Source organism: Micropterus salmoides, unplaced genomic scaffold, assembly GCF_014851395.1.
Source record: "Micropterus salmoides isolate LMB-PRFRI ecotype aquatic unplaced genomic scaffold, ASM1485139v1 Ms_hic_scaffold_13, whole genome shotgun sequence".
In the NCBI taxonomy this organism is placed as follows: domain Eukaryota; kingdom Metazoa; phylum Chordata; class Actinopteri; order Centrarchiformes; family Centrarchidae; genus Micropterus; species Micropterus salmoides.
Window position 1 is genome coordinate 20,564,402 of NW_024040374.1, and position 18,724 is coordinate 20,583,125.

Here is an 18,724-nt window from a genome sequence, read left to right on the forward strand (position 1 = left end):
TGAGATCAAAACACTAAGTGAAGTTAAAAAATAATGTATAACATTGACATAAGGACGTATTCAGATCTTTATGTAAAATGGCCCACAAGTCCTGTATTGAAAATGTCACTTTAGCAAAAGTTAAATTTTTTTTGTCACAAGACCAAACTATTGAGCAAACACAATAATAACACATTTTTCTTTATTATTTATTGTAAGAAGGGGGAGGTAGGGGACAAGACAGAAGCACGTACAAATACTTTGATAATAAAAGACAAAACATTATGGTTAAATTCTGTACTCATACCAAAAGTAAAAAGGCAACTTATATCTAAGACACATTCACGGGGTGTAATATAGGACTACATGCAAAGATTAATTTAAATGTTTAAAGGTCTTGTATATAAAAAATAATACTATAGGGAGCCAGAATGATTTAATGCTGTTTAAAGGAGCATTTAAGACTGATTAAACAAATATATAGCCCTTTAAAAAAAAGAAATCATTGGGACACTTATTTTAAAACATGGATTAAAATCTACAACAAAAAAACCCCCAACAGTTTCCACTGGTGATCTGCTGACAAACCTCACATTAGTCTAAACAACACATGTCCAGGAAACTGCCTGTAGTGTCAGAAATGTGCAGAAATGTGCACGCATGCATTTCGTCTCTACACAGGAAAGTGCCAATGGCTGGAAATAAAACCAAAAGTAGAAAAGAAATTCTTAACCATGTTCTTAAGTAGCTAGGTTAGGTTTTGGTTGCTGTGTTAGTTGCAGTACTTCCCCTCCTTTCTTTTCCAAAGGCACTAAAACTTATCTAGCAAGGACTTGTTTTGATAACAGTGTGATCCAGACAGCACCTCCTTTAGTCCTTTAACTTTGCCCTGAACTTGATACAAACATTGAAATGTAGTAAGATCAGAGATGTAAACATATTAGACAAGGACCAAACTCAGGAGGGGGGTGTTTGGAAGCATGGAGTGATGAACAGTCCCCCCCGGACTGATGGTAACTGTTTGGTAAAGATTAATGTTTGGTAATCCCAAATTAATCAAAATGGACAGCTTACACTTATTTTTTCCCTTGATGTTTTTCCCTTTCACTCCAGGTCTTTCCCTCAAACTGTACAGTGTGGACTGGAACTAAATCCAGAACAAGGAACCGGCCTTGTCTACACACATTAACTAAACAGGAACGACACCTGTCTACTGATGTACTAACAAATCAATTGAATCAGAGCCGTTGCAAACCATCAGAGTCACAGGGTCAGAATAAGTTGCAAAGCATCAATGACTTTCACATTCTCAAAGACAAAAGGGCCAGTTAGTGATAATTATGAAAGACTGAGTCGCTGCCTGCAGCGTCACCTAATCAGGCACTGCACGGAGTTAACGTGCGCCTGGAACAGGGGTCAAAGGACAGAATAAAAGGCGTAACATGCTAAGACAAACAAGCCCAAAACTAAATGAATATATGGCTGTTACAGAATAGTTATAGATATGTTTCTATTGCATTTTTCAAAGACTTTTTGGCTCTGTCTCCTCTATTGAACAGACTAGCAGACACCCACTAAACAAATAATAATTCTCCATCTCTAGACAACAAACACACGCCTGCCTTAAGTGACAAAAAGGTGCAACGTCTGCATTTAACTTTGGGTCTATGTGTAATGGTGGAGTAAGTCTGTCACACACACACGTCAATCTCTTTTGAAGACCAAGGTGCAATTACAACATTTTCACACATTCGGTAAAGCAGTTCTACTCTTAAAAACTACTGTGGTTGGTTGAGACTAACATAAAATCAAATACTGCGACAATACAAAGGAAACTACTTTATCCGGCCTGTTGTCTCCTGGAGCTATCATCAGTGCACAGCTAAGACCCAGATCTTTAAAAAGAGCATTACAAATGGGCCAAAACCTGAAAAACGGTTCTAATCACAAATCTGAGGCTAATTTCAGCCCACGGTTCTCATTAAAATCTTTTTAACAACTAGGTAAACTACATTTCTAGTCATGTGTAGATCTGTTTGAGTTTAGGTAAAAGTAATTCTCCATCTTGCCAGCAGATGGCATCAAGAGACGGGCTCCAGTTTGTTCGGTGCACAAAAAAAAGCTCTGAGTTTTGAAATGAGAATATGAGAATATTCAGTCAAGTTACACGTGATATTTACTTCAAGGCTCGAGTTGGCGTCTTCAGTCTGAAAAGTGACCGTTAACCAACCTGAGTTTTAAACAGACTGCTGTCACACAAAAAGGATGATATGAATGTGTCACAACAGCCACCATAATCATCAGATTTAATACGAATTGTCTTTTAACCATATAAGTAATTTGTGGTTTAAGAAAAATATTGCTCAGTTAATCCTCAAGAAATGTTTCTGACAGCGGGATAACGGATAATGACATTTTGTGTCCATCTTAGATCCTTTTACCTTTGGGTAGAACAGGTCGATATTCTGGTCTGGACTTTGAAATGTGACCGTCTTCTCCAAAACTCCAGATGACAAAAAGTCTGCGATGATGATGCTGGAGCTGAAGGTGAAAATGAATATTCTGCAGACCATCCCTGGGCTTCACTTTCCTTCCTCTTTACTAACTCTACTTGCTCTCTCCTCCTCTCCGTCAGTCTCCTCCTTGGCTGTCTTGCTCTCTTTATATATACACATTAGTGTGGCAACGGAACGAGGATCTCGACGTAGTTGAGAGGGAAGAATCCCGACTGGCCTTTTAGCATGCCCTCGTACCAGTTCTCGTCGATCTGATTGGTCAGGGTGATGATGTCGCCCTCATGGAAGCCCAGCTCTCCCTCGTTCTCTGGCTCAAAGTCGTACAGCGCCTTACAGCTTGGCTGGTCTGGGGCTGACAAAACCCAAACAAGGAGAGAATGAATGAGGAAGACAAGGAAAACTCAGAGTCCAAGATGCTGTCAGGCACAATGCAACAGCAGAGACAGTTTCAGGAAAAGGTTGTCACACAGCACACCTTAAACATGTAATCTACTGCACACTGTACTTCATACACACAGTTTATATACGTTAGTGTAACAATAGCATGTGGTGCAGTCACATCAACTTCAACACCGCATTGCAAACTAGCTCAAGAGCGCTGTCAAGTTGAATCTTTGACCAAATACCACAACATCCTATGACACCAGGTTTCAGTATGAAAGTCCTCCGCCATCTATCCCTCCCTCTGTGACCTCACGTAGATCAGCAGAGGAGAGTGGGGCTCCACACACAGACAAACTAGGCTTTTTTGTCTCCAAACAATTTTCTCATTGTATCTAGTTCACCCCACAGACTGCAGGGCAGGCTGGAGATGGGGAAAGCTCTGTTCACTCATTCTCTGTGTTTTACTCTATACTGTATCAATTTACAAGGGGCAGAAAAAAATACTGTCAACACTTAGCTGGATAGAACCAACACTAAGGCAACTTAATGACAATTATAGCATTTAACTATAAGGTAGGTTATATTATAAGAAATTTGTGGCAAGTTCTCTCTTTAAAATAAGTCTTACAAGCGTTTTGATAAACTGACAAACGGATAAATACTGATAATTAGTTTACAAGCTATTATGACCCACTTTCCCTTCACTGCTTGTGATACTGATTTAGTTTCTTAGAAGAGAATTGTTAATTCTTGGTAATGTCTTTTTCCTTAACCTGTTATGATAGCAAGGTCAAAACATAGATCAATAAATGAACATGAGCATATGTTGACAGTTGACTATAAACTCCATATTGTAAACCTGCAATGACAACACTTTTTTGGCCACTAAGGTCCAGTGGAAAACAACATTGACATATTATCACAGTTTGATAGATATGATAAACATAAGCAACATTAGCAATAAGGGGTGGGAATCAACAGAGGCCCCACGATACGATATTATCACGATATTTATGTTGCGATTCCATTTTATTGCGTTTTTAAATATATTGAGATATATTGCAATTTATTACCTTTTTCCAACTTCCAATTAGGTCCCTAAAGTCAAACTTTGTCAACATCTGTTTATCTAAAAAGATACATTTCTCTGTTTGTTCATATCACTTTTTCAGTCCTCTATATGGTCCTGTTAAGTTTTCTAGTGGACTAAAAAAGCAATAGATTTTATTATTCTAGCACCAAAAAGTTAAAACTCCCATCTGCTATTTATATAATAAAATATCGATACTTGGCGTCCGTGTATCGATACAGTAATGCCATGGCAAATATCACAAATACTATGCTGGATCGATTTTTTCCCTCACCCCTAGTTATTTATTCATCTAGATTTGTGTTTCCGGCCCCCTGATGAATGTTGACGCCTACATTCGCTCTCTTTTTGATCTCCACCAAAGTCCTGAGGGAAATATCTGTAGCTATCGTAGCTGCTAAACACTCCGTTATGTTTACCAACTGGTCTCTAACTGAGTCTGTCTGCTGTCTGATGCTGAGCAGGTGGTGTAGCTAAATAATGAGCTGAAACTGGCTATAAAGCTCCATATAGCAGGTGATGATTCACTGTAGGGTCATTACTCCTTTCACATTGTTATAACATTTGATACATTATTATAACTATATCATAGCATAAGTACAGTCATTTCAAGAAAAAGCAGTTTCTCTTCATTGTGAAAAATGTGCTAAATGCAGCAAGCTGCTCCGAAGTCAAATCAGTTCTACTCAGTGTGGTCCAACTCTTGGTCACAATTGATTGGGTTCATAATTATCAGTTTACACATGGACAAACAAAAACACAGATAATGTTCTGCCCACTATGCAATATGGTGGTGGGTAGGGCTGGGCAATAAAACAATAATGATAATTATCACAATATAATTTTCCTCAATAACAATTTAGTAAATGTTCAAAATATTGTCAATAAATATTTTGCTTAAATTTATTTGAATCACAAACAAATTAGCACTTAATTTTTCTATTGATATATTTCTTTTGTTGGGGAAAAGGGACTGAAAAAAGATTTACTAATCACATTTGTTAAAAAAAAGATTTTATCATAATAGTTTTAAATCCTCAGATTTGTTAAGTCTTCCACGGTTTGGCACCAAGTGTTTGTCACATTCTGACCATAAAGAAAAGTTTAACCACACAATTAACCATCTGGTTTCTTCAAAATTCACTCAGGAGCAAAAATCACATCTATAAACTTGAAATAATGATTTGACATTTCTCGTGATAATTATCGATATCAAATGATATGAAATGTTTTTATCATGATAACATTTTTAGCCCAGCCCTAGTGGTGGGACATAAAAAAACCCAAACGCAGAAATATGGTTAGAACAAATAGTAGTTAAACATTAGGTCATAAAAACTAAATGTGCTTCATTTTACCCAAATTGAGGCTTTGTGTTGAGCTAAAAAGATAAATATCGCTTCTTTCCAACAGCTTACAGGTTAATGCTACTTCTGAAATACAACTAACAATAATCATTAATAGCTAATTATAATTATAGCACCAGCCGCTTGTTTCCTGCATGTTAGTTAATACTCTTGCCATTGATCAAAGCATTGGCTTCAATGTAGTACTAAAAACAGCAGCGTATTTATAAATAGAGGATTATGTTAACAAATAAAGTCAACCGCAGGGCTGAGCCGGTGGTTGGATAGATGTTAAGATGTTAAGTATGTCAGGATACAGTATCTAGATAACAGGATGTGAGTACAAAAACCCACATACGTGCTGTTAAACATGCACCATAAACCACCAATTATGTACCGAACCTGTGAGAAGCAACTTATTTTCTGCCTGTACACTTCACACCAGAAGCCGTGCAAGCACACGGCACCATTTCAACAGCACCAACATTTAGGCGGAAAAAATGGCCCACGCTGTCTGTGACTCACACAATCCTGGTTTCTGAAAGGGCAATCTGGCCAAGTGAAAAGTTGGCTCTGATGATGTCACAGGGAAGAGGAACAAGGTCAGTTGGACAAAGGCGAGTCAGATAAGAAGAAGAACAAGAAGAAGAGCAATTATTCAGAAAGAAATCAGTTTAGGTTGATTATGTAAAGGTTGATTACACTTACACTTGGTGCTTACTTGCGTAATGCTAAACTTTACACAGAATCGTGCAGTTACTTATACTATATACACCTATCTTACTAACTCTTATTATTTGTTTTAACCATTTACTCTTCATGTGTCATTATGAGTAAAAGAGAACCACTATTTTCTCTTATTTTATTTCACTTTGTTTGGCTGATGTTGTGAACTGTCCATAATGTGATGTTTAAATATGTCTTTCTTTTGTGTGGAGTCCAGGAAGATTAGTTGTTACTACAGTAATAACTAATGAGGATCTTAAATAAAAGTTTAAAAAACAGGGCAGTGCAGGACCAACTCTCACTCACACCCCTCCAAAAAAAAGACATCTATTACTCTCATGGTTAACAACAAACATTCAGTATATGCCACCATTTAGAAAAAACTCAATCTTACTACAGAAAAAACAACAACACTCAATTTGTTTAAAATATTTCTGCTCAGTGGTGCTGATTGGTTGCAGGTCTTGAGCAATCACGCTGGCAATGCGGAGAGTTTTTTCCGTCAGATTTTTAAAGCAGTGTGTCCAGTGCAGGCACGCTACTATGGCTAAGTCTTCTGTGTGTGTAGAAACAGCTGGTTGTTTTGCTGTTGTTGGAACTCTGGTATGGCAGCTCTCTTTTCCACATATTGCTGCCCTTTACTGTGGCTTTGAGAGTAACGTAATGTTAAGGATAAATACAAAATAATGGGAAGAGAGGGTTTCTTTTTTTCTTTGTTTTGTCAAGACATCGTCTATTCCCTGGTGTAAACAGTAGTGTCAGCCACTTCATCAATCATGGTTAGTTCAAATGTTTTACATTCAAGTGTTTGTTGTAAAATTACAAAATACTGATGTCGGTCCCAACAAATGAATTTTAAAAATGTATGTATCAGCTGTTTCTTACGAGAGTTCCTTGAAGGTGGGAGGGCCATTGAGGATGAGTAGCCGCCATTTGAATGGTTGTCGTCTCCAAAGTCAAAGATAGGTTTGGGTTTAGGTGTGTATTCACGTCTTGGTCGAGCCTGAGCCTCATTCATCCTATTCAAAAAAAAAAAAAAAAAAGTAAGTTTTACATTTCTAAACCTCCACAGTAAATACAGAATGATAATGTATTGTGTGTGTGTTTCATTTACTGCACCTGTCTCGGAGTTTGTCAGAAAGCTCCTCCAGCACCTGCACAGCCTGTCTGTGGTACTGCAGCTGGGATTCCACCAGGGAGGAGAGCTGGCTCACCTGCTCTATCTGCACACACGCACGCACGCACACACACACACACACACACACACACACACACACACACACACACACACACACACACACACACAAAATAATCACTGTCACTTTGCTTAAATTGCTGTATTTGTTAACAGTTCTGAATAATAAATAACACAGTTAACATTTATCACACAGCGGGGATTAAACCTAGGTCTCTCACACCAAAGGCATTTGTCTTATCCACTGCCCCATCACCACCCCAACGCCCAGACCAAAGACCCAGTAACAGCATGCAGGCTGTACTGCAGATACAATAATTAATATATTTGTAGCATTCAACCCTTCTCTCAAGCTACTAAGCAGATCTACTATTAAACAACTATATCCAAAGTCAAAAATGATCTTTTACGCTTAAATTTACCTGTATTTAAATAGTCATAGGGAATGACATAAGAGAGGCTGGCACTAGAGGAATAACAGGAAATATGGAACAGACACGTCCCCGAGGTAGCACTGGCCATGTTCACACTCTCAGCCAGTCCTCGATTAAAACTAACCCCTCAACTGCTGTGCTGTTGTATAACAAAAAAAATACAAATCAATTTACTCCTACACGCACTCACATATAGGCTCTTTAGGCTGTTTAGTTGTCCCATGCCTCTTCACCCACAGGTGTACACACCTGCAGTTATGTACAGGGCAAACGGCAAAAAATTCTTAAACCCAAATAGTGATTACATGTTATAACTGGTCACCTGCGTCTCTTTAAGGAGATGTTTATCTCCAGTGTTATTGGACTACTGTGCTGAACAGGTGTGTTTTGTCACTCTTTACAGGTGTAACAATGTTTGTCCTGTGGGCGTTTGTACTGGTCAGCAGCCTTTCAATACAAAAGTGAAACTGATGAAATGTTTCATATATTACAGTGTAATTACCTTAGAATTGTAATTTTAGATTGTATATTTGAGGCATGTAAATGTTTGTTCTTCACTGTAGTATGACTAGCTTTCACCCATCAGAAGCTATGTTTATAGCTGTGGAAAGGGATAACAGAAGAACCCCTGATCAAGCTTATACTATACAGTGAACGGTCATAAATCAGTCCTCACATCGGTCTCCAGCAGGTTGTACATGCTTGTCTCGGCCACTTCCTTTGACTCATGAAACTTCTCTAGGGCCTGTCGAACCTCCTCATCAGGGATCTTGCCCTGACGCTTTTTCTTGTAATCGTAGTCCAGGCGACGGCCTTCAAGCTTCTTCAGGTGGTGCTGAGGTGGTAAGAGCCATGGTTAGTTTAGGAGTGGGCACAGAGGTGATCACTTTTCTTGCATTAAATTAAATTTGACTTGTTTAATGATGATTGGCTGGTTTGACTGGTATCTTCTAGTGTTGCACCATGGGAGAGATTAACCAATGAACTGAGATACAGTTATTCTCCTCTCATTAAACAGCATGTCAGTGTACCTGTATCTCTCTGAGGTCCTTGTCACAGAGCCCTTGCAATGGATCAATGAAGTTCTGTTTGACATCGATATCTAGGGAGTCTTTGACTTCCGCCAATCTCTTCATGGCCTCTCCAACATCTACTAGCGCTCCGCCTTAACCACACAGACAGAGATAAATAGCTCAGTGACATTAGTATACAGCATAGAACCGGAGTTATAGCACCACGAGACCACATTGATTGATTGATTTTTATTTAGAAGGGACCATGTGCAATTAATAACATAAATGTAAACATTTGATGCATTACACCAGAGTTAGCTTTAGGCTAATTTACATCTGCAGTCCCCACACCACATATAAAGAAACAGATAAAATCTAAGAAAACCACACACAGACACAAATAGACAGAAATACAATATTTAAAACAGTCAAAAAGCATTTCATAAACCTGTAAATAGTTTCGTACAGTCTGCCAGTCAGTATTTTAAGTATACCATGCATACACAAGCACAACCATGCACATTCAATAACCCAAAATAACTAATCTAAAACCACAAAACACACACACACACACACACACACAAACACGCTCACGCGCGCATCTTACCGAAGTTAGTCTCCTCTCCGAGTTCCCGTCCAAACTTTCCCATACACTCCCCTAGCAGCCCCTCGGCCTGAGGGTAGCCTGGGTTCTTCACCTGACCACGGATCTTAGACATGGTGTTCAACATGGACAGTTTGGCCCGTGATGCTGCGGAAGGGCATTGAAACTAATTTCATCAAAGAGCTCAAGCCGTTTAAATGAAACACATGAAGGAAGGCTTTCTTCTCACCTGGGTTGGGCTGGAGGTACTCTGATGTTTTGGAGATTACCTCCACTACTGCTTTACTCGTCACATCTACTTTCTACATAACACACCAAGCAGACAGACATCACATGTGTACAGCAGAGCTACCATGAGCACAGAACTAAAATTCAACAGTGACAAAGGAGGTATGATGTTTAACCTTTGTTAACCATTGTTTGACCTCGCTCGTTCAAAGGTTCGTGCACATAGTTAAAGTATTTTAAAAATACAATAAGTTATTGTCACTCCCATTACATTTGGGTACAGTACATGTATATTACCTCTTTATATTGGATTTATTCATATTGTTGAAAACTATGGCTGCAACTAAGGTTGGGCCGATGGCTGACAGACATCACAATGTTGAGCCGGCATTGTGATTGATTGTACCCCCCCCAAACTAAATATCTTTCACATTATATTGCCCCATGAAAGCAGGTTTTGATCCCCACGGACATTAATATTATTATAATTTTTAAATATACCTGCTTTGCACCTTTTTATTAATCAGCTATTCTGCTGATTATTTTCTGGATTAATAGATTGAATGATTGGTCAATAACATGTCAGAAAATAGTGAAACAAGTTTTCCCAGAGCCCAATGTGACAAATAGCTTGTTTTGCCTGCCCAACAGTCCAAAACCCAAAAATATTCAAATTACTATCACATTATAACAATTTTGGCATTGGTGCTTAAAAAAATAACTTTAAAATTACCAAGCAATTCAAATTCAATTATCAAAATGTTCCTGATCGATTCAGCTAAACGATTAACCGACTGATTGTTTTGGCTCTAAGGTAAACCTTTCACTACGCGACCTAATGGCCGTGAGTTTTTGATGTCTTTAGAGGTTTCATAAACTTTGAGGTCAGAACATTTTCTAAACCAACAGAGCATGATGTAATGCTTGAAATGAGGTGTAAACATAAGCAACGGAAACCGAAGAAACAGCAATATGTTTGTGTACTGTGTGTAAAACCAACCAGGCCTGAAGCCAAACATGTTGCTCTTTTAAGCCACAGGGAGATGCCTCTCTTACCCGTTCCAGGTCTCTGAAGTCATCATCTAGTTTAGTTCCTTCAGCACCTCCGACTTTCTCACTCACCATCTAGAGGGAGAGAGAGACAGAAAGAGAGGAGGAGAGAGGAGAAAGGGGGGAAGAAAGACAGAAAGAGGAGAATGAATTAATGCAGCTCATAAGGTTTTGATTTGAGTGGGGAACAAGCCCAAACTCATCTCTAATTTACACATTCACACGCCTGCTGTGTAGAAAATGCAATGGCAAATATTTCTTTTAAAAAAGAGCATGTGTGGAGCACAGCGTGTTTAGAATAACACACAGAGGTGAAGCAGAACCCTAGAAATCACAAAAAGAACAGCAAATAGTGTTAAGCAACCACCTTTGTTTACACATGAAAAAATGTAAAAATGCTGGATCAGCTAACCCCATTACTTTTACCTTAATGAAGACAATATGTTACAACTTGAGTAGACTATAACATGTTGACTGAACGCATATGTCTTCCCAAGTCCAATCTCTCAGCATGTTTTTAGGCCACATACAAAAGTCTAAGAAATGGAAAACAGTCCCCTTTCCTGTGCATGTACAGTACAAGTATTTTTGTCAAGGGTCAGTCCCAGAGAACTGACTTTGGAGTGAGTCTGCACTGCTGTGACTTCTAGATTCTTAAAACCTTGACTGCTGTGTGCCGATGAGCTACATGGTTCCCTATCTGAGTTTCTCCAAGTGGAATGGGCAGACAAAACAACTCCCATGACCACCAGTAAGATAATGAACATGGCACGCAACAGCAGTGTTTGGTTGCAGACTAGAGCTGTTCTGCAAAGACAAACGTGAACCACAAGGCCTGCTTTGTGTTTCTGCCACGATTCCAGTTAAAATGTTTCACAATCTTTTGTACTGTAGTAATAAAACTTGTTTCACACCAGGCAGGAATGAATCTGCCTTGCTCTAGCGTGCGTTTAAGTTTTGAAGGAAGTTGTAACAGCCCCTGTTGTTAATCTTTAATTATTTCGCTGTACTCTATTAACAGAGGGAGCATTTTACACCGTCTGGACAGTTAATGAAACACTGCAAGAGAGGCCTGGAAACAGGGAAACAACATTTAGGATCGCATTTGTACGATTTGAATTGTATTCTTCTATAGTAGATGTTCCTGAAGACTTTGAGGTAATGTTATTACTTTCCTAAAATAATAATATGCGTGTAAAATATACAACTGAACTTTTTCACTGTTTTAGACAACTATATATTTGTAGGACCTGGCCCATACTATAGAGGCATATATAATTTAACGCAACACTCCTGACACCTTTACAGATTGACCACAACGTCCTTTCAGGCGGTGTGCCACTCTCTGCTGGTTTGGACATATTCAATTGAGTCATTTCCTACATGAATCAAAATACTGTTGGAACTGTTTCGTGATTACTGGAATTACCAAGACATTTCTGGGTCTGAGGGAACTTCTTATTTAAAGAATATTATGATGAGTGAGTAATACAGTTCAATGTGACATCAGAGCTTTAACTATGCAGGATTAAAAATTAAAGTAGTGGTAGGTAACGTTGGATAAACTAGCCAGACACAGCTAGATTTTGAAAGTATCCCAAAAAAAAAAAACAAAAAAAAAACCCCTCCCTTCAGGCCTCCTGCCAAAGCTACTCCCCCAAACACATCTCCATGCGCAGTGACTACACGGGCAGAGTGCACGTAGGTAGGCCAGCCAATCATTACATTCAGTCCGAATGAAATGATTGGGACTGTTCTTGTTACAGTCCTGCGACAGCCACAGATACTGGACTGTCAGAGCATTTCATTTGTTTAGCGCTAACGGGATGTAAAAATTATTTCAACAAAGCTTCCAAGTTATACTGCTGAATCTCTGCAGTATGCAGAAAACACAGGACAGGGGGCCTTGGGGGATTCAGGTCACAAATAAAGATACAGCCTCAACTCTCAGCCTACTCAGCATTTGGTGCTCTACCTTGGAGGAAAGATTGCAGTCTGCAGTACTAAATCTTTGCTATCTTATTTTTATCTCTGCACCCTCGTCTGCCTTACAAGAATGACAACTTTTTGGACAGGCAAGAAGAATTTAATTCAAATCAATATTTTTGTCACTAAACTTGAGATGTTGGTCTTAAGTGAATTGTTTGAATAATTTGTCAGCCACTGAGTACTGTTGCAGTTCTTATGTCAGTGTAACATCACTGTTTACATGCACACAAGCTCAAAGTAATGGAGCTCAAAAACATCCACAAAAAGGTTATCATCGGGAAGTTTTGATATAAACACGCACAGGACTACAAAAAGGGATCAGTCTAGGTATCCTTTTTATCATAATGACTGGGTGTTTAAGCTACTGGTATTTTGTTAAATGTTGGTGCATTATAACAATGCCAAGCTTAAGATCTTGTTTGGCTTCAGATGACTTGACGATTGTGGGGCCCAGAAAGCTGACTTATACAGAGGCCAAAATGCCAAACATGTAGAAAGAGGTAAAGTGGCAGCCTAATGTAGATTCATATGGTTTCTTAACGTAGCATGGGGTGGTTATGGCGCAATGGATAAGATGCCTGTGCCTGTGAGAGACCTGGGTTCAATCCCCCACTGTGACCCATCCACCATTGTGTCCCTGAATAAGACACTTTACCCCTCGTTGCTCCAGAGGCGTGTGAACTCTGACATATATAGCAATTGTAAGTCGCTTTGGATAAAAGTGTCAGCTAAAATGTAATGTAAAATAAAAAACAGCAGCTGGTAAACATCACTTGGTGAGTTATTTCTCACACAACAAACCTGTCTATTTGCTGTAGCAACATGTTAAAGCCATCACATGTAATAAAAACATTTTAAGAGCAGAATTAAAAGAGAAAAAAGAAACGTTGTGTGGCTCAAAATATAAAAAGAGAGCTCTCCCACATTTGAAGAGGGATTTATGTTACTATAATCAGATATAAAAAGTGAAGGTGTGACAGCGATTTAGCAGTGTGATAGAGCATTCTCAATACACCAATAGAGTGTAGCGAGTGTTCAATCAGTATTTGACTCTTTTTAAAATCTCTTTTTTTATTCTTACTTGGATGCATCTTGGCATTTAAATAAGTGCAACTGTTTCCTGGTTGTTTCCAGTAAACAGTAAGCCTTAACTAACATTTTCGCCTTCATATGCACAGACCGAGTCAAGACCAAGACCAGTTCTCCACATTACATGACACACAATAAAATGTAGAACGAGATCATAGGTACATCTCAAACTAATCTGAAAGATCCACATTCCTATTAAAACACCCAAATGCAGTCGAGTCCGAGACAAGACCAAGACCATCAAAAAGTGGTCTTAAAACCGGTCTCGCGTACTACAACTTGTTCCACCAAAGCAGCCCCCTGAGCTGGGTAACGCAGGACTGATTTTGGTCTGAATCTCTGGAAACTTTGATACTTACAAAATATGTGTGTTGTGAAGAGGTTTATGCACTGGCTGGCAATGTTTTGTAAATTACTTCTTCCAATGAATTATATATTTGATGCTTCTTCAAGTTAATGTTAAAAATTTAAGAAGAAAGATAAAAAAGATCCCACTTGATATCACAATTTATACTATGGCCACTCTTCTTGAAACCGTTTGGCTGGCAGGAATTATTTTAACTGAACATTATAACCGGACACCTCTGCAGTGGTCTTTGCTGTTGTATGTAGTACTCTTCGTACAGACAGCAACCGTGAGGTTTTTATACAGAGCTTGGAGCCAGTTTTATTTATTTTTTTGAATTTGAAAAAATATCTAACAGTGATTATTTTGACTGATATTGCATTTGCAGTATGATTTGCAATATTGGAGGGAATGATCATTTTTACATCATTATTCTCATTTTCATTGAAAAACACTGATTATGGTGTGATATCTGCCAGGGTCTGTACCAAACAAAAATGCTTTCTTTAGTGTCTAGAATATGATATGTAGGCCAGGACATCTCTGCCGCACAACATTTTTTAATTAAAATGGTATTTTGACCTACATTTTGCCTTTAACAAATATTGCACCTCCTGCAATTTGAAAAAACCCACTAGGCCATACTTGGATTTCAATAAGATTTCGATTAATTGTTCACCCCTACAGTGTAACCAATAAAGATTTGTTAAATATAAACATAATTTCTTCTATGTCTGACATTTGCTTTCCATTTAAGCATAACTGTATTAATCTTCAGTTGTAAATTGAAGCATTTGAAACCAGAAGACATTTGACTACATCAGTGCATAAATTCACTTGATAAACTGCACAAATAATCTTAAAAAGCCTACTGGATACTGTCTAAATCTGTCATCTCCATTTAAGGCTAACCCCACTGTCACACATAAAATGCGCATGAGTGTGATTTATTTGTGCTCCAAATGAGTCTGACATTTCAGGTTTTACCATTTGCTTTAAGAGTAATTCTCCGAAAACCAAATAACAAGGGAAGAGAGAAAGTAAAAGCTAGTAAAACACAAGGACGTGTTAGCTACAGGGTACATTTATCACTTCCACAGCAGACTTCCTGCATGCCTCCAGTGTAGAAAATCTGAGCTATGTCTAGTGTTATTGACTCTCATGGAGTTTTGGCAAGACAAGCAGCTGCATTGCAGTGAAATAATGGGAAAGCACTCTTTCTCCACCTCCTTCTCTGCATCATCCCCTGGGTCTCATACACTAATCCCCTTACTCAAACGCCTTTACTCCTCATTTTCATTACACTCAGAACCAACAGTCCTAACATGACAGCTTCTGAATTGTATTATTTTTCCTCACAGCCAAACCAACAGGGATCTGAGTCCGTTCCTGTCAGGAAGCTGGGGAAACCAAATGTCTTTCCTGCTTAGATCAGCAGCAGTAAAAAGAAAAAAAGGGACGCAAAAAAATCTTTCGTACCATCCCCGCCCATGACTGGGCGAGCTGGCCAAAATTAAAACCATTCACACCAAGGTTCAGACATCAAAAGACAGCATGAGTTAATAAGTCCATGGCCGGTAGTGGCATTTCTAACGCAGTAACATTCTACGTTTGTCCCATCAGCTGCCCTAAATACTGATCCGGCTTGCTGAACAAAAGACTAACAAAAACACAGCTGGGAAAAAAGTAACTGGGTCTTCACTCCAAATAAGCACAAAAAACGTGATGTTACACAGTCTCACACATGAAAATGGTCTTCCAGTAAATATTAAAAACTAAAATGTGTCGATAGTTGTTTTATATTGCATTACTTTTTGGTGTAAGTTAGTGTTTAAAAACTCTAAAGAGCTCTGATTCACCCGGAGAGCCCCTGAGGCAAACACAGCTAGTTAATGTTTACCACAGGATGTATACTCACTGAAACTGACTCACTGCTGGATATGTTAACTTAGAAAACAAAACAAAATGTAAAATAACGTTACCTATACACCGTTAACAACACAGTAATGCTAGTTAGCATTGGCTAAAGTTCGTTAAAGCTATTTCAACTAACGTTAACGTCCGAAAGGTGCTTATTAACTTTGCCGCTAAGTTAGCTGTAAAAAGAAGATAAGAGTGCCAACTAAAAATAACAAATGACATTTTACACACTGACACAAATCGTTTCTAGCGTCCTGCTGTCACCACACAGCGAGCAAACCGCTGCATTAACACAGCGTTATTAACATTACCACAGTATAACCGCTAGCTAATAATGCTAAGCGGGGCTAGCTGCTAACGATACATTACAGTTGTTGGCTAAAAAGAAAAGTTTTGCAAACCTGGCTGGCTTTGTAAAACTGTTTCTTCAAGCCCGCTACAGACATCTTGAACCCCGGCTGTCTTCAACTTCCAACGGAGGTGTTCAGAGTCGACGATATAACTTAAGTTAGCGATATAGTTTGTAAGAAAAGGGGCCAGTGCAAAAATGTTTAGGAGGAATCATAGGACCGCACAGCCGTCACTCCACGTCGAGACACGCCAACTGACCACGTCCACGTCGAGGGTGACTCTTCCCCACTGTCACAGCAGATAACGCAGAGAAATGTGCTAAAAAAATCCACCAAAACCAACAATATTGTCTCCTGACCTGAAAACACAAAGAAGCACCAAATCTCACCAGGGAACTTTGAAGAAATCAGTTTCCCGAGACGCTGATAAAGTCTTACTTTAGTGCACACTGCCCCCTGCTGGATGTGGCAGGCGCACACCCGTCTGTCTGCTGCAGGATTTACAGGCCAGATAGATGTTCCCGCTCTCAGATAACTACTTCTGTTTCAGTAAACTGTGGACAGCCCGTAGGTGGGTTTTAATGTCCATATCCAGTAAATATGTATTTAGTATAATATAATAGCAGTTCTACTAAATTGAAATACACAACTATAATATCAAGAATTGGGGAAGGCCTTTATGATAATCCTGCTGTCCTAATATAAAGTATCATCTCTTTCTCCTGTAGAGGAGTAGACTACAACATCAGATGGAGGGAAAGAGAAAGTGCAGCAGCAGCATTACAGATGCCGGTCACTCAGTACCTTAATGGTATCTACCATCCAGGTAGTTTTCATATTTATGTGACGTATATGATGTTGTGTCATGAAGGCTCTGAGATAAACATATTTGAGATTCCTGCCACCTTCCCAGTACAACAGATGATTAAATTTCATCTGTGGTGCTCAAAATAGTCAAAAGAAAATCATCAGCAACATTTCTTCTGGTTCTGGTTACTCTGGATTTTCCATCTAGCTGTGAACAGGTTTGTTTTGGCACTTCTTTCTATTAAAGAGTGAAACAGTACAACACAGCAAGGTACAGGAATTGTAGTGGAATTGCAGCATGCAGATGTTTCAGAGGTGGATTAATACTTAACACTGAAACAACCTACATGACTTCATACCATGGATGACATGATGAAAATATCTTACCAGTGATGAAAACACACCCAAGCACCCAGTTTGGTTTCTATTATGCACCATGTGGTGGTAACAATGCACTACATGTTCCCAATACAGACTATCCTTACACCTGCTTTTATGTAGATGATCTGGAATGACAAAAACAGGTAGACAAAGTGCCAAAATATAGTGCAATACAAGATGGTCTCTTTGAGTCTAATTAAACTGACATCAGAGGACAGTAATAATTATAGTGCATATACTGTATAATCTAAGTATGTCTGAATGGTTGTAAAGTATGCATTATAAAATCCACCATGTGAATGGAGTAAGCTAAAAGAGATTTATTGTTTAGCAAAACACAACTGTTCCCATCTAAATGGCAGAAAACACAATTTACATTTATCTTTCTTAATCACCTTTCTCCCTTTGGTGTGAAATAGCAAATTAAATTTTTTTCCAATTATAATGTCTGTATGGACTGTTATCTGACCAAATAACAAATGTCTCAAAGGTAATAAAGGTTAACTGAACTAATAGTTTATTTAAAGAAATTAATGCGTTAAATGAAACTGTGATAAATGTGTTATTTTAGGTGGGTATGGAATATACGGTTTATTTATAGACAATGAAATTGGTTCATCTGCGCTAATCATTTTGGGTACAATCAGTATAAAAAAAATAAGGTAAAACCACAAGTTTCTTCTTATTGTAAAAAGACTTTTATTACATTCTTAAATCCACATATTGTCACCATTGTGCAATAACACTTTACTGTGTTAAAACCTCTTGGGCTTTATATCATAACATATCATAAATTATTTCTTATTAAAATCTATATTGATTTAATAACAATAATCTTACAATAGCGTGAACATATAAACAGAAGGATCATGACAAAAGAGAAACTTTTAGGGAGACATCTTTAAAAACGGTCTTTAAAAAAATAGAATTACATCTCTCCAAGACAAAAAGGACACTAAACTGATGAGAAAAAAAACAAACAAACAGTACGTGTAAGGATAAAAATTAAGAAACAAAAGATCACAACAAAACCAACACAAGATTCAGAGATAATATATTTTTTTATATTTATTTTACTATAATTACTTTTTTTATAATGTCCTATTTCATCTATGACTCAAACTCCAACAAAAAAGTCTCGCAATAATATTAGTCAGGGGTAAAATTTTTGATACTTCTGAAATCAAACATTCACAAGAACGTGTACTGTACACAGTGATCAAGGTTTTAAGGTCTTCTATGTTGGTGCAAGGTGTCTTGCTAGCTCAACTAACTGC

The 18,724-nt window shown here is 38.3% G+C and overlaps 1 protein-coding gene across 1 annotated transcript; it reads right to left on the reverse strand.

Annotated features, from left to right (window-relative positions):
• Window positions 1-164: 164 nt before the first annotated feature.
• Window positions 165-16,355, reverse strand: sh3gl1b (SH3-domain GRB2-like 1b). Its single transcript, XM_038716116.1, has 9 exons — window positions 16,311-16,355; window positions 10,572-10,640; window positions 9,517-9,589; window positions 9,291-9,434; window positions 8,702-8,835; window positions 8,347-8,505; window positions 7,161-7,264; window positions 6,927-7,060; window positions 165-2,847 (listed from the first exon to the last, which is right to left on the reverse strand). Exons 1-9 carry the CDS (start codon window positions 16,353-16,355, stop codon window positions 2,654-2,656), a joined length of 1,056 nt encoding a protein of 351 aa, XP_038572044.1. The 3' UTR covers window positions 165-2,653.
• Between the last annotated feature and the right edge of the window lie 2,369 nt (window positions 16,356-18,724).